At 36.9% G+C, this 27,858-nt stretch overlaps 2 protein-coding genes across 2 annotated transcripts; both read right to left on the bottom strand.

The window, feature by feature from the left end:
- Nucleotides 1-204: 204 nt before the first annotated feature.
- On the bottom strand, nucleotides 205-27,858 carry LOC115449033 (protein ELYS). The gene is given in 41 exon segments (XM_037445725.1): nucleotides 205-636; nucleotides 1,597-1,677; nucleotides 1,954-2,031; nucleotides 3,032-3,273; nucleotides 3,858-4,071; nucleotides 4,074-4,175; nucleotides 4,178-4,366; nucleotides 4,512-4,901; nucleotides 5,770-6,058; nucleotides 6,507-7,374; nucleotides 7,462-7,530; nucleotides 7,990-8,124; nucleotides 8,419-8,550; nucleotides 8,813-8,884; nucleotides 9,233-9,520; nucleotides 10,023-10,120; nucleotides 10,345-10,531; nucleotides 10,793-10,914; nucleotides 11,199-11,436; nucleotides 11,888-12,012; nucleotides 12,590-12,672; nucleotides 13,563-13,777; nucleotides 14,349-14,493; nucleotides 15,103-15,430; nucleotides 18,886-18,997; nucleotides 19,509-19,670; nucleotides 20,100-20,225; nucleotides 20,700-20,862; nucleotides 22,182-22,285; nucleotides 23,066-23,157; nucleotides 23,603-23,728; nucleotides 24,101-24,291; nucleotides 24,630-24,797; nucleotides 24,999-25,115; nucleotides 25,329-25,461; nucleotides 25,642-25,794; nucleotides 25,884-26,084; nucleotides 26,086-26,276; nucleotides 26,764-27,056; nucleotides 27,301-27,430; nucleotides 27,511-27,858. Coding segments are annotated over 41 exon segments (7,383 nt in total). The 5' UTR covers nucleotides 27,608-27,858; the 3' UTR covers nucleotides 205-502.
- LOC119191867 lies at nucleotides 4,397-6,034 on the bottom strand. The gene is made up of 2 exons (XM_037445726.1): nucleotides 5,591-6,034; nucleotides 4,397-4,901 (listed from the first exon to the last, which is right to left on the bottom strand). Exons 1-2 carry the CDS (start codon nucleotides 5,841-5,843, stop codon nucleotides 4,405-4,407), a joined length of 750 nt encoding a protein of 249 aa, XP_037301623.1. The 5' UTR covers nucleotides 5,844-6,034; the 3' UTR covers nucleotides 4,397-4,404.

Raw genomic sequence — 27,858 nt, forward strand, 5'->3', positions numbered from 1 at the left:
GTTATAATAAGTCACTAGTACAAATGTGTTACCCTAGTGTTGTTGTAATAAGTCAATAGTACAAATGTGTTACCCTAGTGTTGTTGTAATAAGTCAGTAGTAAATGTGTTACCCTAGTGTTGTTATAATAAGTCAATAGTACAAAATGTGTTACCCTAGTGTTGTTATAATAAGTCAATAGTACAAATATGTTACCCTAGTGTTGTTATAATAAGTCAATAGTACAAATGTGTTACCCTAGTGTTGTTATAATAAGTCAATAGTACAAATGTGTTACCCTAGTGTTGTTGTAATAAGTCAGTAGTACAAATGTGTTACCCTAGTGTTGTTATAATAAGTCAATAGTACAAATGTGTTACCCTAGTGTTGTTGTAATAAGTCAGTAGTACAAATGTGTTACCCTAGTGTTGTTATAATAAGTCAATAGTACAAATGTGTTACCCTAGTGTTGTTGTAATAAGTCAGTAGTACAAATGTGTTACCCTAGTGTTGTTATAATAAGTCAATAGTACAAATGTGTTACCCTGGCGTCGGTGGAGGCGCGGCGTCCCTTGGGCGTGTGCAGCGCCTCGCACGCGCGCGTGAACGACGCGCGCCGCCCGCGCCCGCCCGACACACTCGCCTCGGGCGACGCCACTGCGGATAACACTTCCACTGAGTATACTATACATAAATATAGGACGAAAGTGTTTATTTGTTTATTTAAAACTTTTTTGAACACCAAAAATGTCAAAAAAGAAGACAATTCCATTTCTAGTATATAGTGTTCTAAACAATATACTAGAAATGGAATCGATGCCTATAGCTGAATTTTATCTTAAATACATGATAGATAAAAAATATTCATAGTCGTTTTACCGACTATACACGACGATACGACATAAAAAAATATATATTATATACTCGCATTTGCCTGCGGCTCCATCCGCGTGATACAATTTTCCAAGATAAAGAGTAGTCTATAGCACAAAAGAATAAAGGCTACTTAAGGTTATAGCCTAAGGTCCATTTTTCATACATTTTGTTTCACCTTTAATCTGGGTAACTAAACAAGTATTGACAAGTAAAGAATTTAAATTCACGTCTAGTTAATTTAATACGACGAAATTGTAAAGGCCGAAATATCCATGCATATTAATTACTTTTTTACGTTTTTCTTTCAACTGCGAGAACTAATCACTAACTAGACGTGAATTTAAATTCTTTACTTGTCAATACTTGTTTAGTTACCCAGATTAAAGGTGAAACAAAATGTATGAAAATGGACCTAAAGCTATAACCTTAAGTATTAGTAGTGTAAACATACGAATATTATAAATGCAAGAATTTGTGAAAATATGTGAATGTTTGTTAAAAGTAATAAAGTAAGTAAAGTAAGAAAATTCACACACAGGTAGACCTTTACCTAGATTAACACATAGGTTATTTTTATCCCAGTAATTTGGTCCCATAGGAAAAAGATGTTTTTTTAAATAAATGGCGTTGGTGTCTTTTAAATGGCGCTATGAATAGCTAGTGTTTTAGGGACTTTTTGGCGGCAAATTGTTTACACGCAGGCTAAGCCGCGAGTAACACCATATATATTATGTCACTTACCAACATCTACGGAAATTCTTCTACCAACTTTTGCTGCCTTCGGCGTGACTTTTGATTCAGACGCCGCCCGGCCCATGCGCACTGTAGCACCAAGAAATATTTTATTTTTACCTATTTTATTTTGATAAAATAAACAAAACTGGCATGTATCGCTAGATTAACCTAATCTTATTCGATGCTAGGTGTCACAAAAATTCATAATAATGTAGAGTTTAATATATAAAAGCAAAATGTTTTAGTAAACTTAAAAACTACGGTTTGGTCTCAGTAATTTATATTAAAAATTAATAACATGAATTAATTACAAAGTACACATGCTATTAAAAGACTGGAGGCGAGGGATAAGCGCATACTCACTTCTACGTTGCTTGCTGGCGTCTGACGCGATGGACTCCGGCGACATATTGTTGTGCATTTCTTCAATATCGGGTGTGCCTTGGGTATCAGAACAAAACTTAACACGTAGGTAAGCGAAAATAAAAAAAAACCAGCCAGGAATGAACATACAAACAAAAAATATATAAATAGGAATGAACAAAAGGCATTTTTAAAATCATGCTTAGTTGGATATCATGCTATTAGACATCCCTAATTTGATCCGGTAGTTTTAGTGACACCAATGCATGCTTAATATGGAATGGGGACCAGTAGAATGGCGTCAAGAGATGATTACCCCTTTGCAGTCGACACGATTATGCCAGCTTGTTAGTACCGGACATATACAGGCTGATCTTGGAACGCGACACATTTACGTGGGCCACTATGGCCACTATTGTGTACGGTGGTCGCTATCCGGGCGGATATAAAATATATCCTACCACCAGTAAAATTAGATTAATATGTAGATTAACTGTGTGTAAGTTATCGCTTAAGTATGCTCGCACTGATACTTGCTCGTCAAACGTGTGTAGATTTTTTTATCTAGAAATACACGTATATCAAAACTTGATCTAAAAAATTGATAATTTATTTTATAGTTTGAAAAGATGTAAAGAACTTAGAATAAATAATACAAATAGGTATGCCAATTATCAGAGAAGTGTTTCCAGTTATGCCCAATTATGAACCTGTAATTTTGATTATATTAATTTGAGTTTTAGATAAATTTCTACACATGTGCAAAATATTAACGGCCTCTTAAAGCTATAAAAGCCGATACAATCTAAATACATGAGGATAAATTAGCGATATATCAATAAACAAGATATTCAGGGAATTAATTCGGCAAGGAATGTATAGGTATTAGCGGCAATACCTACCTACGGTGTTAATTTGGTAACGTATAATCTGATCAGGAAAATAAAGAGACCTGTTTTGAGTTCGCCTTATTTTGTTTTGTTTTAAAGTTAACGTTCACAATACAAAAATAGTTCCACATTTTAAAACATTGCGAGGTTTTTTATTTTCCCGGTCAGCCTATAGATATTATTTATACCTTCAAAATCAGTTTTGTTAAGCAACGAGATCCTGTCTATGGGCTGAACGTCGAAGGCTGTGTGCGTGACGTCATCGTCGTCATCGTCTGACGAGGCGCCACTGGCCACACTGGCGGCACTGGCTGCACTGGCGACACTGGCGACACTGGCGCGGGACGCGGCGCTGGCGCGACGCGAGGAGCGAGACGCCGGGCGTGGGCCCTGCCATGATTCCACCGCTGACTTTTGCTGACTAGTTGTCCTAAAAACAAATGCTTAGTTAAGCACAATGATATCAATTGTGCACAGTTGTGCTTGTGTCTGTTGCATTAAAGTTGATATCATTCATTTTTAGCTTAATTATTAAAGGAAATTTACTACAGTATAATTTGACATTACTTTTACGTTGCCCTTCTTGTGTTTATGTTTAAATTCATCAAAGAAAATATCTCAAAACGATCTCCAATAGTTGAAGCTGTATAAATCATCTATATACATGTAACAGGCCAATGATTGTTTTTACTTTTGACAATATATTATAAAGGACGCGGCTTGTATGATCGTTCCTTTGTGTCAAAAGACCAAATGCTCATGCAACAACTTAAAACTGTTGTGGTGTGCTTAAAATACACACGTGTTTAGAATTAATTTAAGTGTGTATTCATAACAAAACAAAACTATGTTCACTGTGTTTGGTGTACTGTATTGATTAGATAGAAAGTGCCAGAAAATGGATACAATAGGTCCAACGCGCCTTTTTTATATAGTTTAAGGGTTTTATAAAACTGTGCAGACTCCTTCTGCAGAATAAATACAGATGTTTTTTTATCAAATATTATAACCAACCTTTTTCCAGTAGAAATACCAGGGAGATCACTTGAATCCTTGCTCGCTTCTTCCGCCACAACTTCAGGGATCACAGACAGATCTGTTTTAGTGGCCAGCACAGATTTTCTGCCCTTCCTTCCCGGTTTAGCATCGCCTGTATCCTCACTCATTTTACTCTTATTCGAAGTAACCGAGCTCTCAGACGCCACACTTTCATTGTCTTCCACATTTTGCTTCTGATCCGAGTACTACGTCTTTTCGGAGTTAATGTTTCATCCAAAGTTTTGTAATCTTCAAGTTTTTCCCCAGTTTCCTTTGATACGCGTCTTGTTACTATCTTCTAATTTCGGCGCTTGTTGGGGTTTTAGCGCGTCTTCTAGGAGTTTCTTTATTTTCTGGTGTTGTTTCTTCTGCGTCTTTGTTCGAAGCAGTAGATTGTGTTCGCTTGCGTTTAGGTGTTTGATCATCGACGGATTTGTTTGATGATGTAGATTTTGTTCGTTTCGTAATTCGTGCAGCAGGTTTGACTTGTTATGAATCCGGTTCTGACATTTTTCATCGGTTATTATAACGTCTGGTTTCGGCTCGGTTTTGAGACTTCTATATTTTCAGTTTCAGCATGTTTTCGAGTTTCTATTTTGTCATCGTCACCAATGTTTGCATTTTTATTACTTTCAATATCAGTATTTTTTACAATATCAATCTTTTCAGAATCAGCTGATTTTACGAGATCATTGCTTTCGATTTCCACCCCTCCTTTTACATCAACATCGAGCGCAACCGGTACTTCCTTGGGAACTTCAAGTACAGTTTCTTTATTTTCATCTTCCACTTCGTCAGATTTTGCATCAACTTTGGTTTCTGTCGCTGATATTTTAATTTCCTCATGTTGAACTGGAATGATAGTTTCTTGTACACCCTCAGGTTGAATTTCTGTTTCAGTTATTTGCTTGCTGTTAGAAGGAGCATCGGGCTCGTCTACACCTGACGCTGCATCCTGATGTAAAGGTTTGAATCCCAGCGGAATAATTGCATTTTTTAATTTACCATACGCTCCTGATTCTGTAATGTGTAAACAATATGAAACAAAATTAATAAATGTATAAAACAAAGGAGTAACATTGCAACATACATATTATTATCTTAAAGCATCAAATAAAATGAGGAAATGTAAGATATTTTTATCTAAAATTACTTTTTTATTCTTGAGCAGAGTGTCATACATTTTTTTATTGCCTGTATAGGCAATCGAGCAAGCGATCCGGCTGAAGCGGTACCCGTCGCTCATAGACTTATGCAATGCCAGGGGCACACGCAAGCCACTGCCTAATGAGAGATGAGCAGTCTTTTTAAGCCTCGTTTAAAGAAGGACAGGTCATAGCGCGTGGGGAACACAAATGTAGGTAGTTTATTCCAAAGTTTGCACGTGTGCGGTATAAAAGAACGTAGAAAGTGCAATATGTTTCTACCGAGGCTGTAGAATACACAAACAAATCCGTTGTCTCTACGAATACCTAGGGTCTCCAGTATCCACTCTGTCCGTCATCATCGGATCATCGACGATTGGGAGTGCACATCTTTACAAGAAGTCAAGTGGGTTAAATGAGTATTTGGTGACCTCTGCCCAAATACGTAAGAAATAATCCACGCGTAGCCTGACTTTGTATATAACTTTGTATAGGGCGAATCTGAGGAATTCCTAACTTTATGCTAATATAAGAGTATAACTACATAGTTTAGAATCAACTTACCTCGCATATCTACTTCATCCTCATCACTCGTCATATTCCCTTCGACATTCTCCTCCGAGTAATGTAGATTTATTCCCTGAGGTTCCGAATCCGACGAGTTTTCGGAATCGGACGCCCTCGCGTTTAATGGATCACTAGTGTTCGAGTCTGTTTGGCTTCCCGCGGCTACTATCTCTAACGATTGCGTTCCTGTATGAGGCACCCGAGCGGGATGGGTTGTTCTAGTCCCTGAGGCTTGGGCCCTTCCTGGCATGGCGTCTTCTTTTCCACGTAAACATCAGCGTGCAATTCCTTCTCAAGTTTCACGCCAAATGTCGTACCGACCGAGAACGAAGTTTCAAAAGCTTTGCTAGTCTTCTCATGTAACTCCACGTCGACTTGGTACACGGGTGTGTCGGATGAATTCTTGTCGAATTTAAGCGACGAATCCGATGATGAAGTATCGTTAATTGATATTATATCCTGTGCCTGTTCGGAGCCGGGATCCCTTAGGACATGATTTTAAGTTACGTACTACTATAATATACTTGATAGACAAAGTATATAAGTTTTATTTCAGAAAAACACAATTTTTAGCACTCGCTATAAAAATATAAATAAAATATGTATTTAACTGGGAAATATTCAAGATGTATTTAATTATAGTAATTCAATCAATGGATGCTTACTTTAAAATTAATCAGTCATCGACATAAGTAGTTGAACAAATTTTTGTATAACATTTTGTGTTGTTACTAAAAAAGTTCGTCACAATATAAAAGTTTACCTTACATAGCACAAAAGAAAAAAAATGTTTCAATTAAACTGAATGTGTATGGATGATTTAAAGTATTGAATTTGTTCAGCTACTTTCATGGCTGACTGTACTTGACCATTCTCTAACAAAAATGTATCAGAATTTTATAAAACTATTTACCTCCTCAGAACTGTCTTCCTGACTGCTTGTCTCTGCCTCAACGATAACCCCCTGTGGCTCATCCTCTTCTTCAGTACTCTCTTCCTCAGATATGTCACCTTCAATCTCACTAATCTCCCTTTCTATCTCAACAATCTTTTCCTTCTCCTTTTGTATGACTGCAGAATCCTTACTACCCTCTTGTTCAGACTCATCACTGTCATTAGTCATCAGACTAGACGGTTCATTATCATCACTCTGGTAGCTACGTAGCACAGACTTTTCGTAGTCAGACTCAATCATTTTCGAGAACGCTGCAAACGGTTTCGGTTCTTCGACTTTAGGCTCTTCTACTATACTAGAACATTCCGCGACACTGCTGTCGTAGCTTCGTAGCACTGACTTGCGAGTTTCAGTCTCGTTAATAGTGATCAAAACAGGCCTTGGTTGTATATTGCTTGTGCTAGCCTCGTCTGCAGTTTCTGTAGTATCTTCTTCAGTCAGCGACGGATCCGCTACGCTGCTACGGTAGCTTCGTAGCACAGATTTCTCTACAAAAGTTTCGTGTATTGTTGTAAATGCTGGCAATGTTTTCAAGCCGCCTTGGGTCTTGTCCGAATTGTCTCCAATTGTCTCTGACAGGATACTATCTTCAGAACTTTGTAGGACAGATTTATTGACTATAGGAGATAAGGAAACATCCAAGAGGCTTGGTGCTTGATTAGTTTTAACTGGTGTGCAAGAAATGTCGGCCGTTTCACCCGTTTGTTCAGCCTGTTTCGCTTTAGCGAATGCAATAGCTTCTAATACTCGGCGTGATAGTGGTTTTCTTCGAGCGGATTGTGGCATTTTCGGTGACATTGCTTTCTCTGGAGTTTTTAATCGACTTCTGAAATACAATTAACCACCTTATTTATAGGCAAATGTGATTTTTGTAAAACATTTTTTTTTATTAAATAAAATAGTGTTCTTATACCTTAGACTGCGTGGACTAGCTTCGACAGCCACGGGCTCTGCTTCAACTTCTGGCGTCCGAGAACGGCTCCTAATAACAATGAAATAAATCAGATACAGTAAGGTCAGTTTTTATGAAATATAAATTGTGTCATTGTTATTGTATGCCTTTCTATATCGTAGAATGTCTATCAATGATTCATGACCAGTGTAGCATATAAGTAGTCTATCTAGGTTGATACCTTAAAATACACCTTACTGGGTTTGGGTATTTATAGAGGGAAAGAGATTGAGGAAGCGACAGAAGACATGTAAAGCGAATGTGGATGGAAGACCGGTAGAGGTCGACTGCACCGAACCTTCGAATGTCAGATATCTGACAGTCTTGGTAAATGCCAGATCAAAACTATTCTGAACATGCATGAAAAGATTTATGAAAGTGGAAGATGTGAAAGTGTACCAGAATCGAGCAAGGTGACAGTCCAGTCTCTGCCTACTCCTGTAGGATAGAGTTATGAAAACTTGTATAATATATTTGCATGCAATGTACCTTAAACTACGTCGGCTCGGCGAGGACGATGACGATTCCGTATTGGTGGATTTAGTGGGCGACTCGCAGATCGGCGCAAGCTTCGGAGATTCAATAATGCCCTTGTCTGATCTCTCTGGCGTTCGGGATCTGCTCCTGGAACAATAACATTTATTTTTTAAAATATTTATATTCCCTGTTTTCTGCAAAAAGACTTCCATACTTAAAACAGGTGTGTGGATTTTATACCAATATAGGTTAGTTAGTATATCAGTTATGGACAAGGACGGCTCACATAATTTCAATACATTGTTATTATTTCTTAGTACATGTAATAAATTAGTGATAATAATTATCTGTCATAAATCAATACTGTATCTGTATATCATCCCACTTACTAACGCATTAAATAGAGTCTCTGTCGTGTGGTATAAAAATAAAATGTTTTACCTCAACTGTCTGGGCACGCTGAGCGTAGTCTTCTCAGCATGCGGTTCGCTGTCCAGCTCTTGCCTGGGTTGCTCGGGGATCGACGCGAGCGCAGACGAGCGAGGACTCAACTCCGGAGTGCGGGACCTGCTCCTGTATACAAAAAATATAGCAGGTTTTCTCTAACGGATATTGATTGCAATTCGTTGCATTGTACTCGATTTTTTATATTTAAAGTAATTATTAAAATTAAACTATTTTTCGGATTTTATCGGAGAAAAGATGTTGCGACCACAGGGAGACAACTAAAATATTAAAACCGCGATAAAATTCGAAAAATAGTTTAATTTTCGTTACATTCGCGTAAACATAAGAAATCATCAAAGTAATTATTTTAGGTTTAATGTTTAATTACCTATTCGTTCTGCGAGTTCGCAATGGTGTTACAACCGGAGAGTCTAGCCGATCTGGGGTTCCGGATTGACTCCTAAAAATATAAATAATTGTTTTATTGTCTTCTTACTATTATATAATAAGTGCGAAAGCTTTTGGAAATGTTTGGATGTTTGTTAGAAGAAAACGCAGAAATAACAGAATTGGATGAAATTCAGCACACGGGTAGACTATGTCCTAAGTTAACACATAGGCTACTTATTATCCTGGTAATTTGCTCCTATGGAAAATATTTTATCTGATATTTAAACAGATGGAGCTAGCGTCGTTCCTAGTTTTAGGGACTTTATAGCTGGAAACGATTTTCACGTGGACAAAACCGCGAGTGACAACTAGTTTTCAAATATATTTTTTTCTGTTCCAAATAAATACAAAACCTCACCTAGTAACCAACGGCGTACTCTCTCCAACGGATCTAATACTCCTGCGTCCCTTCGGTGTCGCCGGCGCCGGTCTGTCTATTTCTTTCTCTCTTGTAAACTCCTCGATATCTCTTTCTCGCTGTTCAATCAAATCCATCGTCGAGTTGTTACCAATGTCACGTTCGATAGATCTCTGCCGTCCCTTCTCGCCGGAGTATCGAGGATTGATGAGCGTGATTGGAATGTCCGCGATGCTCTCCATCGATGTATCTGTTAGGCTGCTGTTTACTGATACCGACAGAGTATGCCTGTGAAAGGAGAAAAAGCAATTTTAACCGATTTAAAAACAGGAGGAGGTTATCAATTTGACATGTATTTTTTAGATATTTATTTGAAGATTGTAAGGCAGCTGAGTCAAGGTAGTGTTGTTAAAAGTTGTAATATTATTTGAGGAAACTGTGCAAATGATTGAGTAATCTATATTGTTTTTTTCGTGTTTTTGTCAGTTAATTATAGTTACACAAACATACACTGACGCCTTTGCTACTCAAAGGGATAGACAGAGGCGTAACTAGTGCACCCACTTTTCTCAACGTGTATTACATTCCACAATATCCAATTAGAGTTACACATTCAAAAACATTGTGTCACCCGATAGTTATTAATTAAAGAAACTGAGCGTTTAGTCGACTTTTAAAGAGATAATGAAGCAATTAAAGTAGGTTGATTTGAGCCACCAAGAACGTTGTGGAATTTTATGTAGATCATGTTTTTAAATATTTTTTTCAATATAATCTGAAAGATATTTACCTTGCTCGTACATTGTCTTTATATGTCTTCTTCGATTCTGTTGTTTCTTCAGTGTCTGGCTCCTTCGAAGGCGATTCTAATACACGACCCTTCTCGTTCTATAAAAGACACATAATTACTAGTTTGAAGTATTTATTTTAAAATTATGTTAATTTATTGAGCAAACCAAAGAAGAGTACCAATAGAAATAAAAAAAAGGTTTGCCAAAACAAATTTTAAGTACATATTAATAATAATCGCTGAACATACAAATTTTCTATAACTAATTTAGTTAAACCTCTCTTTTAGTCTGTTAAAAAGAAAAATATACAAACAAACTGACCACAAACCGCGACGTGCTAGTGGTGTAGCTGTCACTCGATATCTCTATCTCTTGTTCCCTGACAGGCGAGGCGGATGGCTCCGTCCTTCTCAGCGGTTCGCGCCGAAGCTGCGCAAGCGCATTCGCTTGTGTGGGCGATGGCGTAGAACCTGATTCTGATGCTGTTGGGATTGTGAAGCGAAGATGCCTGGGAAATAAATTATATAATCGGAATTAGAAAGACAGCATAGAAAAAGGGGGAAATGGAACCTAATATATATTAGGAAGTTGGGGGAAAGAAATCTTTATTCAAATATATATGGAGGACCCATAATTTCTTTGATGATGAATGACTTAAGGAAATATTATGTGAAATATTTAAACATGATTCATACTTTGTTACTGCATAAACTGACGGTTTTTTATAGATAAAACTTGTATTATAGTAATGCTAGTCGGAAGTGTTTACTTATTAGTGGAGTCGCTGTAGTGAGTGTGGTTGCTGGCAGTTTCTAGCAGCTCGTCGTCACTGTCGCCCAGATATCTTGAGTCCACTGGAGACGGCGCGTCGCGGTCCTCGTTTCTTCTTATCTATTTATTCAAAAGTAAATTTAATTGCTTTTATTAAGGAGTAAAAATAAAGTTGTTAAAAGAAAAAATAGTATTCTTAATAGCTGTTCCTGAAGTGTGGGCTATGATTATTTGTTTATCGTTGTTAGATATCCTTTTTGTTTATTCGTTTATATTATAAAAACAATATTTAAAATTTGGATATATTATTTTTACTAGGGTTTTAAATATACTTTTCTAAAACCATGCTATAGTTTGCTTCCTCATAGCTTAGTAATTTCGTAGGATCGATCATATGCACGTACCTTAAGTATGCTATGCGGTGTGCCCGCGCCCGCCCTGTCCACGTGCGCGTGCGCGTGCGCGTGCTCGTCCGTCACGCACACGTCGGGCACGTGCAGCAGCGCCGCCACCGCGCGCGACACGGTCGAGCCCCCCGCTCCGGCGCCGGCCTGCGGCGTGTGCGCAGCTCCTGGTGACGACAGCTTCGCGCGTTTGGGCGGCGACTCCGCTTCAGACTCCGCGCGGTCCATTGTGAATATACTATTCAATAGGGCAAACATTTTAACACCATTAAGTATGGCATGAAGCACAAGGCACCGTAACCGGCACAAGTCATGAGCATTTGCAAATGGTAGTGGACTTGCGTATGTAATAATTGGACAAAAGTTGCATAGTAAGCGCATGGCATATGTGAAACCAATGGAGTATAAACGGAGAGCTTCGACTGAGGAATGGTGTGAAACATCGGCGTGTTAGTCGTCAAATCAATCGATACAGTGAATGAATGGTTCCTTGACGCTATCTGTGATTCATTTTTGATCGCTGGTATACTCTTCTCTACAAATCCAAACTAGGATAGCGTGGTCGATTGAGATCTAATCCCTCTAATAATAGAAGAGGTGCAGTACGTATTATTTCAGAATATATTACGGGGTTGGTTTTAATATAAAATATATATGAAACAAACGTTGATTAAAATCCTCTCCCTTACCTCCTTGTACGTATTAGTTTGGGAGTGCAGATGAACGGCGTCTCCTCTATATCTAGGACGCGTTTGATCCCTTTACGCATCTTCGGCCTATTCATCCATGTCTCACTGGCGTTTTCTATTGTATCCTGCAATATAAACAATAAATATGTTGGGAAATAGTTATTTACATGTACTAAGTTTAGTACATGTGATAGGTCTCGTATGAGAGGTTTCTAGGTGGTTATCAACACCATATATTATGCAGTTAATAAAGATTGAGTATGCACTGTTGTGTATCAATTTAAATGACATTGTTACCAGTATAAATACTTTACCATGCCTCATGTAGACTATCGGCGAATAATTCGGTGAATAACTTGGCGAACAAATATGACTATGAATTATGAGTAACGAATATGCTGTTTACACTCTCGTGATCGTGAATATTCGTCTGTACTCGGCAAGTATCTAGATGAGGTATAAGATTTAAGATATGTCTTAGCATAACGATTACGGTGCAATGCCACGCAATGCTTTGCAATTGGAAGTTCTATGCGTTTGTTTTTGTTTTGTAGTCGTAATGTGTACCATCAAGCGTATGCATAGCCTGTTTTATTGATATTCTTGAAGTTTGTGAAACTGTTGTAATCAATATGTTAACTAATATTTTACTAAAGTATTATTTTTTTAAATGCTATTAATATTTTAAGAAGTGATCATTACCTGAATAAACGATGATTTGTAAGTGAATGTGTTTTGCGGTGTTTTTGCCTCGACGTACACAGACATCGGCTTTGGAGCCACCACTGAAACAAAATTATATATAAAATGCTTAATGTTATACGAGAAATAAAATACACTATTTTGTTAAATTATGTCGCCTATAACTTTTGATTTTCATTTTATTGTCCTAAGATGGGGTTTTTTCTTTTTTATATTGCACTTTAAAATTATGATGGCTAACAAAAGTATAATCTCATTGGTACTAATTATTACGTAGGCTAGGATGTTAAACTTACTTGTTCATTTTACTGTAAATAAATGATATCTATCAAAGTTTTATCACTTTATCATAATACTAGCTTTTGCTCGCGGCTCCGCCCGCGTTATAAAGTTTTTGGGGTAAAGTTTTCCGTTATAAAAGTCTCGCTATATATTTTCCCGGGAGCCTATGTTCTTCCCAGGGTCTCAAACTCTCTCCATACTAAATTTCATCTTAATACGTTGGGTAGTTTTTGAGTTTGATACGTTCAGGTAAACAGATGCAGCGGGGGACTTTGTTTAATAATATATTTTTGTAGAACTTTTTAAGAGGAACAATCCCGTCATACATCATTGTTGCATAACTTTAACCGTTTACGCAGCGCACGCACGGAAGCTCTCAAAACTACTCAATTTTACCGGTCCTATTGGTCATAGCGTGATAATATATAGTCTATAGCACCCCAGCAACAAAGGGCTATTCAAGACAAAAAGAATTTTTCAGTTTGATCCAGTAGTTCCTGAGAATTAGCGCGTTCAAACAAACAAACAAACAAATTCTTCAGTTTTATATAATAGTATATATATAGATATATTTTTGCGTATTGTAAATTTTATTAGTATACGAGTTTTCTGTATGTAGCCGACGGTATAGTAAATGAATCAAAATGTGTGTTCGATGAAGCTGGTACGTATGTGTGATGTGTGACCGTACCTTGCGCGTGCGCATGTCGAGCGCGGTGGGCGGCGTGTGCGCTGGGCGCGTGCGCGCGTGCGAGCGCGACGCGCGCCGCCACGGCGGGGAGCGCGGCGCACGCCACGCGCACGATGTGCTCGCGCGCGCGCGCCTCCTCCTCCGCCTCCGTCGCGACAGCCGCGCCAGACGTCGCCGGACGCAAGGTGCTGTTGTACTGCTCCGCTTCTATATATCTGAATTAGACAACACTTACTATATATTTGTCTCTTTTGTATTTACTATTAAAAAACCAAACAATACCTTCAGACATTTCATAACATACACGAAATTCAGGCAAAATAGAACAATGACCGAATAGTATTTCCAATGTAAATAAATGCAATCATAAAATTGAAAAATAGTGTAACGACCGGCCGAAGCCGCTCCGATGTGCAGTGTGCGCGTCGGTGGGCGGGATTCCGCGAAATTAGCCGACAACAATAACTACTCTCGTACTCACGGACTCGCGAACGACGACATTCCTCTTGTTATTATTTTAATTGTGATTAAATGTTTAGAACATAAACAGGTGTTTCTTTAATACTAAGTAACTGTTCTATAACATTTATTTATGTTAATTGTTGTATAATGTTCTCTTCAATAAAAATTATGTAATATTTTTTTTTTACCTTTTCCAGATCACGATTCATATAATACGCGGTTTAATCATCCCCTTATTTAAAACATCTTGTACCATGTAAAAAATATACCACATAAAAATAACTACTTTACATTTTATGTTATTTCCTTGAATTCAACCCTTACCTTGCTCTTTGTAAATAATACATGATCAATATGTCTGACGCCTGAGAGTCGTTGCAATTCTTCAAGTATTTTATAAACACTTCCTCTTCGAATTGTTGTAATGTTACTTGTAATATTTTTGACAAATTACCCGTGCTGCGACAGCCTATGAAGAGAAAATATATTTAAAACACCAGTAATCTATATAAATCATATTCTTCATATCAAATAAATATATTATTTTTATAATAAATGTTATTATTATAAAAATAATATATTTATTTGTAAAATAAATGTTTAAAATTATTCAACATGTTGAATTACGGTCGATTTCAATAAGCGGTCTTACGGTAACTTGGATCGGTAATCAACCAATTAAATAATAATGTCAAAGATACTTTATTCTGATTGGTTCATTTTTGTTGTCGGTTCGAAGATAATGATTCACCTTATATTTTGAAAGCAGCCGTTAATGATGATCTAAGTTGTCCTTAAATCAATTGGAATCACAAGGAAGATTATTATGAAAGTTAGAATATACTAACTGTCGGAAATAAGGACGCAAATGAATAAGGCTTGCCTACTTGATAAAGCAAACTAGTATCTATAAAGTATTTATTTTGTTATATGGTGTCACTTGGCTCACTTCTCTTTGATACCAGCTACCATTGCTTTACTAGCCCAAGTCACCAATTATTGATTGTATTTATTTAAAATAAATTGTATTTATCGTTTGGTTGTAGCCTTATTTTCATCACTAACTATTCGATCTTACCTTTGAAGAAGAAGTTCAACACCTGAACCTTGTCATCAGTGGTTCTCGCACTGTTCATACAAGCCCTCACAACGTCTAGGGCTTCGAAGACGAGACCTCTAGCCAAATACAGGCTGCAGCAAGACTGCCAATCCTCCAATTTATCCTGTTCTCCACCCCTACTGGTCCATTGATTCTCTTTAGTATGGACCGGGGCAGGCTTTCTAACATGCAAGTACTGTAAAGCCGCTTGAGTCTTCTTTTGAGCCAGTAATGACGATAAGACCACGTGGTGTTGCCACCCTGATAGCGTATTGCCCGTAAGACATTGAAGTTGGTCGAGCGCGAACTGAAATAGTACCTTTTTATTTGACTTAAATAGGTAGTTTTCAAGCTTTGTTTATGTTAATGAACTATTGTTAGTTTGTTTGGCTGAGGTTAGTATGTATTTGTAACAGGGTACACGATTTACCGAACTGTTATAGTAGTAGTGTAGTGCTCTGAGAAATATTTTAAAGACATTAAACAGTATAGATAGTTATAGTCCAGACAACGCGAGCATATTTGTGCTTCAAGTTATTATCAATTGGTAAAGTCATTGTCTTATTTGAAATGTCAGTGACAAAATATCACTGCGTCCTTAGATATTAATGCAAAAGCAAAATACACTAATGTGCGCGTTAAAAAAGTACAAATTATGATCTGGAAAAAGTATATATTATTTTACATTGGTGTTTCGCTAATTCACGGTAGATTGAGTAAACATAGCATGAGCAAAATTTTTTGGTATGGCAATCCTCCGAATGTCCGCTCTATATAATCTTAGAACTCTTTGTTGATCCCACATTCTCTATTGAAAATATACATCTTTTATTGAATTTTAATAAAGAATTAAACGGAATAAGCTGTGAATTTACATTAATTCAATTTATTCTATATTTTTGCGAATATGGACATGCATTCAAAAAATATCACGTATTATGAAATACAGTGTAGACTGTGTACTGTGTAGGTTAGTTAGTAAGTATAATTCTTCTGAGATACAGCTTATAAATACTCTGTAGTTTGATACAATCCTGTACCCTATTACATATGGTTAGTAAATTAAATCGCAAGAAGCATAATGATGTTAGTACATATTTAATTTGAGTCATAAATGATGTCGAACGGTTAGTTATAAGGTTTTGAGCATATAACTATACAGAACTAGAATTATACCAAGAACATTACGTACCCTACCAACAAAAACTACATATTTCCATGCCTTATATTGGAATTAAATGTGATGGCTTATATGATAGGACCCTTTCATATAATTTTTATTCCTGGTACTACATGACTGGCTTTGCTTGTTGTAAGCGTTATGTACACTTGAGGTTGAATTGCCTCCTTAGGTCATTATTTTGTTTCCTAATTTGATATGGAGGAAGTGGACAATTAAAATTTCCAACACATCCGGATCTATTTTTTTTATTTTTAATGAAATGAAATTATTTATTTGAATCCGTAAATGTTATACATTATTTAGTTTCCGTGAATATTAACTCTACCACCAGTTCGGAAAGCAGTTCTCACCAGAGAAGAACGGGCAAGAAACTCTGGAAACGATGATTCAGATCATGATGATTATTTTCTTTGCGGAATAAAGTCGGATTAGTATTCCCTGAAAGTCGCCGAGCTTCACCGTTCGGTGTCATAAAATGCGTGTCACTGCTAATCCTGGCTTACAGGAGATATAGTGAAGGGTGTGAGAAAGTCTCTACCCCAGAACCAAGAGTATTTCGGACAAAATGTTTGTAAACTTTAAATATCGCCCAGCATATTTGAATAAATATAGCGCAGCAAACATAAGGTCTAAAATCGAATGTCTCACTAGCATATATCATATTATAGTAGTTTATAAGTACGTAATCTATACTATTATATAAAGCTGAAGAGTTTGTTTGTTTGATTGTTTGTTTGTTTGTTTGAACGCGCTAATGTCAGGAACTACCGGTCCAAACTGAAAAAATCTTTTTGCGTTGGATAGCCCTTTGTTCGTGGAGTGCTATAGGCTATATATCATCACGCTATACCCAATAGGAGCGGAGCAGTAATGGCTAATCTCAGGAACTACCGGGCCAAACTGAAAAATTCTTTTTGCGTTGGATAGCCCTTTGTTCGTGGAGTGCTATAGGCTATATATCATCACGCTATACCCAATAGGAGCGGAGCAGTAATGGCTAATCTCAGGAACTACCGGGCCAAACTGAAAAATTCTTTTTGCGTTGGATAGCCCTTTGTTCGTGGAGTGCTATAGGCTATATATCATCACGCTATACCCAATAGGAGCGGAGCAGTAATGGCTAATCTCAGGAACTACCGGGCCAAACTGAAAAATTCTTTTTGCGTTGGATAGCCCTTTGTTCGTGGAGTGCTATAGGCTATATATCATCACGCTATAGCCAATAGGAGCGGAGCAGTAATGGCTAATCTCAGGAACTACCGATTCGAACTGAAAAATTCTTTTTATGTTGAATAGCCCTTTGTTTGTGGAGTGCTCTAAGTTATATATCATCACGCTATGACTAATAGGAGTGAAGCAGTAATGGCTAATCTCAGGAACTACCGATTCGAACTGAAAAATTCTTTTTGTGTTGAATAGCCCTTTGGTCATGGAGTGCTGTAGCCTATATATCATCACGCTATACCCAATGGGAGCGGAGCAGTAGTAGCTAATCTCATGAACTACCGGTTCGAACTGAAAAAATATTTTTGTGTTGAATAGTCCTTTGTTTCTGGAGTGCTATAGGCTATATATCATCACACTATGACCAATAGGAGCGTAGCAGTAATGAAACATGTTGCAAAAACGGGGAAAATTTATTAATTAGTTTTTAGAGCATCCGTTGCGTGCGCTGCGTAAACGTTTAAAGTAATTCAACAATAATGTATGACGGGATTGTTCCTCTTAAAAAGTTCTACAAAAATATATTATAAACCAAAGTCCCCCGCTGCATCTGTCTGCCTGAACGTGTTAAACTCAAAAACTACCCAACGTATTAAGGGGAAATTGGGTATGGAGACAGTTTGGGACCCTGGGAAGAACATAGGCTCCCGGGAAACTACTACTTTTATAACGGTAAACTTTAGCCTGAAAAACTTTATAACGCGAGCGGAGCCGCGGGCAAAAGCTAGTATAATCATAATGCGCAACTATAACTCTCAGTTGTATCGGGAAGTGCAGTATTAGCATTAGGCGAGTAAATTGCAAATCAGTAATGGTTTATAAGAATAACAAACAAATAGATTCCACGGATATTTCGAAACCTTTTTTCTCAAAAAATCTTGATAAATATTTTTACTAATATATAAAGCTGAAAAGTTTGTTTGAACGCACTAATCGCAGGAACTACTGAACCAACTTTGATTTTTTCTCCCTAATAGGAAGCTACATTACACCTAGGTGCTATAGGCTTATTTTTAATTCCAGGAACATATTTATCCTGGAGAAACTTCTTCACGCGGGAGGAGCCGCAGGAAAACGCTAATTGATCACCCATAGGGATTGCTAACGCCCCAATTGTTGCAAAACGCGTTAGCAACCAATAAAAAAGCTAACGCAGCGCCGCGTGACCACCGCAGCACATCATTTCTGGTTCATACATCGACCATTGACACGTCTTAATTAATTCAATTTATTTTAATTTAATTTGCTATGTGACGTGTTCGACATAATTCACTTACGACTCAAACTGTTAACAAACATGATATGATATAACCTCGCCATGATGTAACATTGTATCGTGCAAGGCCACAACTCACATCGAAGTCCCTGTGGTCGAGGTGCCAGAACGCCTGCGTCGCTTTAATGGCGGTGTTGCTCAAACCGAACATGGTGGGAAACTGCATCAGCCTGCGGATTACTGCTTCGTACCTGGCGAAAATGGCTTTTTATCAACAGGCATTCCATGCGAGCTAACCATTCTTGAATATTTATTTATATTTTATTCAAGAGGAACAGAAAACAGTTACACATTAAATAAGTAAATAGTAAAATGCAATAGAATGCAATTATTTTACAAATATTGATCATCATAAGAGGTCTGGCATAGATTTTCGGCTGACCTTATAATAAAGTTCTTATTAGACTGGCCAAGGCTCAAGAGCGATCAAAATTCTGATAACATACCTTTAGAGTAAAAGTACTAGTAGTAGTTTTAATAGTGTCATCTTGAAGGTTTCGGAGCTCCATACTGCTTACCATGATTTCCTCAATTCGATCAAGTATAAAGTACTTAAGTCATCCTTATTAAATACGATAATCGCATCAAAATAAACTAACCCATTCTCATAGGTCCTGGAAGAAGTCCTCACCAACTTACCGATCACTATGCATTATAAACTAAGCCATTCTTGTAGGTGTCATATGTCTCGCTGTCACTTACCTGACGTCATCATAGACCATAGAGTAGTCGACGAGCAGATACAGGACGAGTGAGTGTTTGTGCTCGTCCGCGATGTCGGGCAGCAGGTAGAGCCGCAGCAGCGAGTACAGCGACGGCGGCGGGTACAGCCCGTGGCACTCACTGCCGCCCTTCATCCATAATCTGGGGAAAAAAGAAAAAACATAATAGTTTGATATGTGTATGGTAATCATACACTTCATGAGCTATAGATATTTTTTTTATTTACATTTGTTGTTAAAACTGAAACAAAGTAAAAAAAATAAAAAATAAAGTTTAAAAATACTAAACATCTTTTTGGTCTCAAATAGTATGCCGTAAATCGCTTAATAAATAATATAAGCCTTGTAATACTTGCCCACTGTTGAGCACGGGCCTCCTCTACTACTGATAGGGATTAGGCCTTAGTCCACCACGCTGGCCTAGTGTGGATTGGTAGACTTCACACACCTTCGAAATTCCTATAGAGAACTCAGATGTGCAGGTTTCCTCACCACGTTTTCTTTCACCGGTAAATCGCTTGCTACGACTTATTATATTATTAGTAAGAATTTTATTTTTAAAGATGCTTACTGATGAATCCTCTCGCCACCGAATTCATGTTCAATGAGTTGATCTATGTAGAGCAGGGAACATGGCTTTCTGACACTGTTGTCATCTGACGCGCCACTGTCTTGCAGGCGATTCAGTTTTAGACGTCTGAAATAGGAGATAATACGTAAATAATGTCGTATTAATTATGTCAGGAACAAATAAGTTTTATTTGTCAGGCGAAATAATGCTCATTTGTTAAATATGCAATAAAAACTACTATCCGAAACAAAGTATTTCTGGTTTACTTAATAAGTTTTTCTGTTACCACACTTAATCTGTGATGGTTTGCTGGACGCCCTGAACTTTAAATTAATAGTTATAATTAATATCATCCTTAGAATTTAAGAACCACATTAATAGATGTACGAAAAATATATGCTGCTACTATTAATAGTGATGGGCTAGATAGAAGGGAATAGACGCACTGGGCGAAGTGAAAAATCTTGTCTAAGCAACATCTGGGAGTAATCCAGTATCAGCTGTTCTGTCTGGCCAATGACAAGAAAGAATACAAAAAGCTAAAACCTAACATTCAACAATGCAGAGGCTCTTGAAAGCGTCTAAGGCAATGCAAAATACCTCTTATTATAAATGGTGTAGAGCTGATGCGCGGGGTAGGGCAGCGCCTCGTACGCGTCGTGTCTCTCCGGCAGCAGGCCCACGCGCAGGAACCACTGCACCACTTGGAAGTACAGTGATACTGTGCCTATACCTTTGTACTTCTCCTCCATCTCGCTGAGGGCTGGGAATCAAATAAAAGTTGTCAAGTTTAGGGTTGTTTTGTAAATGTAAGGATTAATTGGTAAAATCTCCCTCAAAAATATCGACGAGAAATATCAATGTTCTAGTTTAATAATGATTTGTTATATACGCGAATATAAGACATTGAAATAAAATTAGCTTTCGGTTTTTTCGAGGTTTATTATATTCAAATTTTCTCCCGACATTTTATTTAAATGTTATTCTTGTCGGGTATCTATTGTTGCTATGTTCACAGTAATCTTATCAATACAACATAGTATGTTACAAAATTTTTATATTATTATAGACTAACTTTTTCTCGGAGTTCCGCCTATATGAAAAAGTATTTGCAGGATAAAAGTCCCGCTGTATATTTTCCTAAAATAAAAGTAACCTGTGTCCTTCTAAGAATCTTAAACTATCTCTATACCAAGTTTCATCGAATACTGTTCGACAGTTTTTCAGTTTATCGCGTTCCTACATACAGTTTGAATAGACGCGGCGGGGTCTTTGTTTTATTTTATTTTACTTTATTTAAAAAATCCACAGCCCTTAATGCTAGAGTGACACAATCTAATACACTTATCTTAAGGTTATAGCTTAAGGTCAATTTTTCATACATTTTGTTTCACCTTTAATCTGGGTAACTAAACAAGTATTGACAAGTAAAGAATTTAAATTCACGTCTAGTTAGTGATTAGTTCTCGCAGTTGAAAGAAAAACGTAAAAATAATTAATATGCATGGATATTTCGGCCTTTAAAATGTCGTCGTATTAAATTTTAAAGGCCGAAAAATCCATGCATATCTTATTTTACGTTTTTCTTCAACTGCGAGAACTAATCACTAACTAGACGTGAATTTAAATTCTACTTGTCAATACTTGTTTATTACCTAGATTAAAGGTGAAACAAAATATAAAAATTGACCTTAAGCTATAACCTAAGGCCAATAACGGATTTACATTTTGTTTACACGTTTAAATAACGTTTATATAATATGTAGAGATGAAGGCACAAATACATAAACCTCGTGGCATATTTATATGAACTTCGTTGATGCGTGAACATTGCGTTGTCTTGACGACTGACGTAAATTCATAGACACTTCACACACGCACCATGTGAACGTGTGTACGCCCCAGTTTTACATGGGTACCAGCACCATAATTTGACGTCGATGACTTAGCCCTACTGATGGTCACTTCCCCAATTTCTTAACATTTTTCTCGAAGAACGACATCACACTTTTAGGTCACCCGATTACCCACTTTACCGCCTATTAAACATACGAAACCGAAAAAAGGATTAGCAACACTCACCGTCAGGCACAACCAGGTTACAGCATTTAGTCAGAATGGCGTCCAACAACCCTGTCAATTGCGTGAGTTGCTGAACACAATGTTCCAGACATCGCACCACGTTCCTAGAAACATATACCGAACTGTAAACACATAAATATAAAATATATGACAAATGAGAGGTTTTCACAAATGAAGTTATAACCCTTGGTCGATAAAAGCGGTTTAAAAAAACTAAATTTAAGATTCGAATAACACAAAGTACCTTTGAATTGTTAATTTATTAATAGCTACATTACAAAACGAAAATTATCTAAACTGATCTCTACTAGTTTATAAACAGGCTATTCATCAACACTTAAAAGATTTTCAATTCGATTCAGTAGTTCCTGAGACTAGCGCGTTCAAACAAAACTAACTCCTCAACTTTATATAAAAGGATGAATGTGAATTTACTATTCAGTTAGAAATTTTTCTGTCAACTAAGTCATATCTTTTTTGAGACTAACTTTTTTCTGTTCATATGACTAAGTATCCACGATAATCTGTCTACAAAGTCAATAGAGATGCAAACATGACATCACCATATACTACCTTTTCAAATAACCAAAACTAAAGACTATTTTGCATATTTTCAATACTGAATATGTAAAGTAGTATTATTTTTAATTTTATGCCGAGGAGCGAAACCTTTACAAACTATCTGACTAGTAGTACAATCAAAAATAGCTTACAAAAGGTGTCCTTTACTTTAAAATTATAATATTCATTAACATAGAATACAGTGAAACTCCAACATTTTAATGTTCTGACATATTTTCTTTTTAAATATATTTTTTACTTGATGAACTAAAATACTTGCTCATGTTCTATTACACCCCTATTATTTCTTTGTCAAAACTTACCTATCGGGCAGTGCGGATGACACAAACAATGGTGCTGTGAGCTCTTTGGCATTTTCTTTCAGTTCTATAGCTCTTGTCCAACACCAGTCCACCTGACAAGCAATAAGTTATTTTGTTGGGAAACTATAGTATTTTTACCTTTGGTAAAAAAAAGTAGTTCAACATTATAGTTTTGTGGGTTTGATCTACAATGCTGTGTATTGGTAATCAAAGATTCTTTTCAATAAATATATTTGGCATTAAGTTCTGGCTAAATGTATTTTAATTTTACTTAATGACCACCCCTTTATGCGACTTAAATATTGTAGCAATTTTTAGACACACACTGTAGATATCTTTCTAACACTCGTATTTTTGGAAAGTGAATAAATAATTTATTTATAGGTACATATACAGAAAACAAATAAAATTTTACACAGAGTTACATTCATAACATGTTATACATCTGTCGTCCATTTACTACTGTACACAGCATTCAATTACACAGCTTCGTAGATATTAAAAAAAAAATTAGTAGTTACATAATGTAAGTTTTACCAGGAATGTAAGAGTGCAGCCCGCCCCGCTGTGGCTGCCCGTGGCCCAGTCGTGAGCGCAACGCTTCAGGAAACGCGACAGCCGCGCCTCCAGGGCCACCGACAGCAGGAAACGACGCTGCTCGTCCTGCCGGGGAAAACATGCATATATAACCTGTTTTTTATATATTACCGAATTACCTTGTGATTATAAATGGTCTCTTTGTGTTAAACAAATTTGGATTAGACATTGTAGTGATATGTGAAATTATATTAGGCAGGGTATGGTTGGTTGTTATCTGGCCATTTCATGTAAAGATATAATGGATATTTTTTGTTTTAAAATTAAAGCTCATTTTAATACCGATTTTTGTGAAACTTGTCTTGGTTTCACCTCACTTAACAACAGATGCAGTAAAGACACTTGGTCGTGCTAATGATTAAAAATTACGAAATGTATAGCCCGTATATACTATGACATGACACGTGCGTGCAGCAGACAGTGGGTGAGTATACTGACTTGGTCGGGCTCGTCGGCGCGCGCGGCGTGCGCATGCGCAGGCGCGAGGCCGGCAGCGAGGCAGGCGGCGTGCAGCGCGCGCGAGCGCAGCAACGCGCCGAGCCCACACGCGTCCAGCGACGACACGAGCTGCCGCTGGATGCCCGCCGTGCCCAGCACCGCCGACCCGCACGCGCTCATCGATACCACGTCTAGTTACACATTTATTATAATCATTAATTACGAATTTTATCCGTGATAGGGCACTGTCAAAACACCAATTTCATTTGATCAAATAAGACACAAATACATTTCCTCAGAGTTGTGTGGTGGCTGCACCAAAATATTCAAACAACCTACTACGGCTATTATATTTTAAATCCACCGAGATAACCAAATCTGTAATTACACATAAGGATATAGAGCTCGACTTTTTGTAAGCACTAAGAGTGTTAAAGGCAGAAGCCTTTCTACTCTAGAACGAAACGCGCAACAAAACTAGCAACGAAAAATATGCTACATGCATATGAGATAAACTAAAAATACTCACTGTACTGAAGTGAATTTGGATAGAAATGCTCCTCCAGTCTAGTGGCGTGACAGTATACGGACACAGAGTTTGGATCGAGCCGCACGTCCAGTGTCGTGTTAGATCCATTCCCGAGCTCAGAACACCAAGTAGTGCTCATGAATGCATTGCTTTCCAAGCGATATGTCGCTGTGAAAAAATGCCTCAATATATAAAACATGTTCCTTTATAACCCTAAAATTATATAATATTCACTTAAAACTAGTCAAAATAACAAATATGTTCAGTGACTTCTTGCAAGTATTTAAAATTATCTTTATTCTTACACTCCATATTATAATTTTAAATGACTATAGATAAAAGAATGTGCAGAAAACAATAAAAACATACCTGGCATTTGATCTTTATACCATTGATCTAAATCAAACAAAAGCATTCCGTATTGTGTTGTGAAGTTTGCATTATCACCCCAACATTCCCATACCAACTGACATATATTCAGCATACCTAAAAAAAACAATTTATATATGCTTTCAAAGATCACATAGGATAAAATATATCTATATTAATATATAGGTATAAAGTTGAAGAGTTGAATTAAAAAAAATACTGTTTACACAGCAAAAATCGCTTGCAGAAAATATTAACTTTTGCAAATTTTCTTGTTATTATAGACCCACGCTTATCTCCGAGATTAAGATGTTTTAAAAATATACTTACTATCTTCACCTTCGGCTCCCAGTGTAGAATTCACAGAATATGTGTTACAAGATACACATTTACCACCAAGAAGGGTATTTTCATCGGCACCTCCCAGTTCTAATTGAAATCTTATTGTAGCATTTGAGAATTCCTAAAATATAAGATGCAATTTGTATTTGTAAACTGTTTTGTCTTAGCCCCAAATAAATTAGGATTAGAGTTCATTTTACTGCACTGGTAGGATAAATGTTAATATAGTTAATGATTCCCATTTTTATTCATGCATTATAATTTATATTGCATCAGAAGTAATAAAGGAAAAATGACAAACCTGATACAAGCACTTAGTGTCAGACAGCATCCGTTTGCCCTGATATGTTAAAGAATACATCACAGCCAAAGGAAACTCTTCCTCTTCAAGTCGATCTATGACCGAAAATATAACCCATAAGTAGCAAAATGCTCTTGGATCATCACAGGGCTCCTAGGAAACAAAATATTAATTTGTAAGAAATAACAACTATCAGTTATTAACAACTTAAGCATAAGAAGTAGGATAGAAATAAATAATACCTGAAATCCAAAATGCGTCACTGGTAAGCACTCAACATTGACTTGTGAAGTGAACTCCAATTCCAAATTTAACATGTTCCATATTTGAAATGCTCCAAAATTGTACCCAACGGCCAAACTGCCTAATTGTGGAATGTGTTGAACAGCTGTGACCCTTATATGGTCCCTTTTTGCCTTCATCCTTACGGTTTCGTACGGATTTACGAAATATATACTGGTCTTCTATGAATGAGCTTTCATTTAATAAAAGAGCCAAATGATCGTCATTTTCCAATGCCAGCTCTCTCTGACCCTCTATTTGTCTTAAGGCATTCAATGGTAGAAATACTAGATTTGCAGGTGTAAGTTCGCTTCGCAGGAGATGTTCATAACCTTGGGATATGTCTTTTAAGGCTGAAAAATTACATCATCCATTTTGTGACACCAATTCGTAAGTTTTTAAAATATATTTCAAAATAGTTATGCATTATGTTAATAGCCTTCGTCATAGTGTAATCTAACCAAAATGGGAGTTGTTTAGCCTTAGATATCAGAAAATTGACTCAGACAAACATTTTAGTGTCAATGACCCAGGCATTACGTCATCAGCCTTGAGTTTATGCAATATAGCTAAACAGAATGTAAGTATTACATGTAATAATTTTATTTCTTTCATATTACTTGCACATAACAGTTTAGGGTAACTTCTAGTAACATAAGTATACCTGTTATATACATTAAAATAAAGTAACTAGCTTCAGAGATTATATAATTGGCTGGTGATGCTACAAATGCGAGATTGTTACTGAACACATTTCTTTTGAGCTATAAAGAATTGTAATTCACCTTAAAACTATCAGTCTTTTAACATGCAAACTAAAATAATTGTTAAATAAAATACCTTGCAATAAGTTAGCTCTATTGAGATCAAACACCAATATCTCCCCATTTTTAGTTCCGGCCATCAGTACACCATCAAAACATCTGAGAGGGCCATCGGGAACCCCATCACAGACCGATAACTCTGTGATAACTGCCTCTGTTTGTATACAACGGAGTATCTGGGAACCGTTGATGTGTAGAACACATATGAGCCCAGTGTCTTCATATTGTAAACTTATTATGAGTTGTTGAGAGTTCGGTGTGAGTGGGGTGGGGAGTTCCACCACATTTGTTACGTGAATGTACAAACTGCTGAAAATTGGAGAATAATTTGAAAACTTATAATTAGGTAAGATTGGTGCAAAGTGTGTTTTGCCGTTTTCATATCATGAGTGTGCTTGTTTAATCTATAATTGGAATGTTATGGAAATAAAGGTTCCAAATTTAACAATAGTTAAAATCTTAGTGCATGTCCTCGCAAATTTAGCATTCAGTTGAGACAAAAAAATGCGTTGGCGAAATTTATAGACAGGTTGCCGGATGCAATAAAACTTACCTCGCAGCACTACCAAATATGCGTGCGGCAACTTTTAGCCCGCTTCTGAGATCAACCACGCAGAATTTAGGTCCCAGCGCTAGCCACCCATGCCTAGTGTCTTTCAGGATCCCTCCGATGGGGGATTTATCTGCGAAATACCACTCAATTAATACTTAAGTCACATGGAATATACTATTAATAAATATGTTATCATCTATACAAACAAACCTGGACTGTCCTCCGATGGTTGCAGAAAACTGAACACAGCGGGAGATAAATTGGTTGTTTTGATTATTGAAAACACGCTGTCCTGCAGCTTTTGCATTTTGTGATGGTTTATCGATAATTTTAAGTTATAACCGAAAAGTTTATAGGTATTAGGTTATTTTATACATAATCTGATTTGTTACACTGTTAAAGCGATTTAATTAATAAAATTTAAAGTTTATATTCGTAAATTAAATATTATGAATACTTAGCGCCTAAAATATGTAATGAATGAACGTATTTCCATTATTCTGCGAGTTTTTAATGGCACGGCGGTACCAAAAGATAAACTTCAAATTTTGACAGATG

Source organism: Manduca sexta, unplaced genomic scaffold (genome assembly GCF_014839805.1).
Source record: "Manduca sexta isolate Smith_Timp_Sample1 unplaced genomic scaffold, JHU_Msex_v1.0 HiC_scaffold_2036, whole genome shotgun sequence".
NCBI classification, from domain to species: Eukaryota; Metazoa; Arthropoda; class Insecta; order Lepidoptera; family Sphingidae; genus Manduca; species Manduca sexta.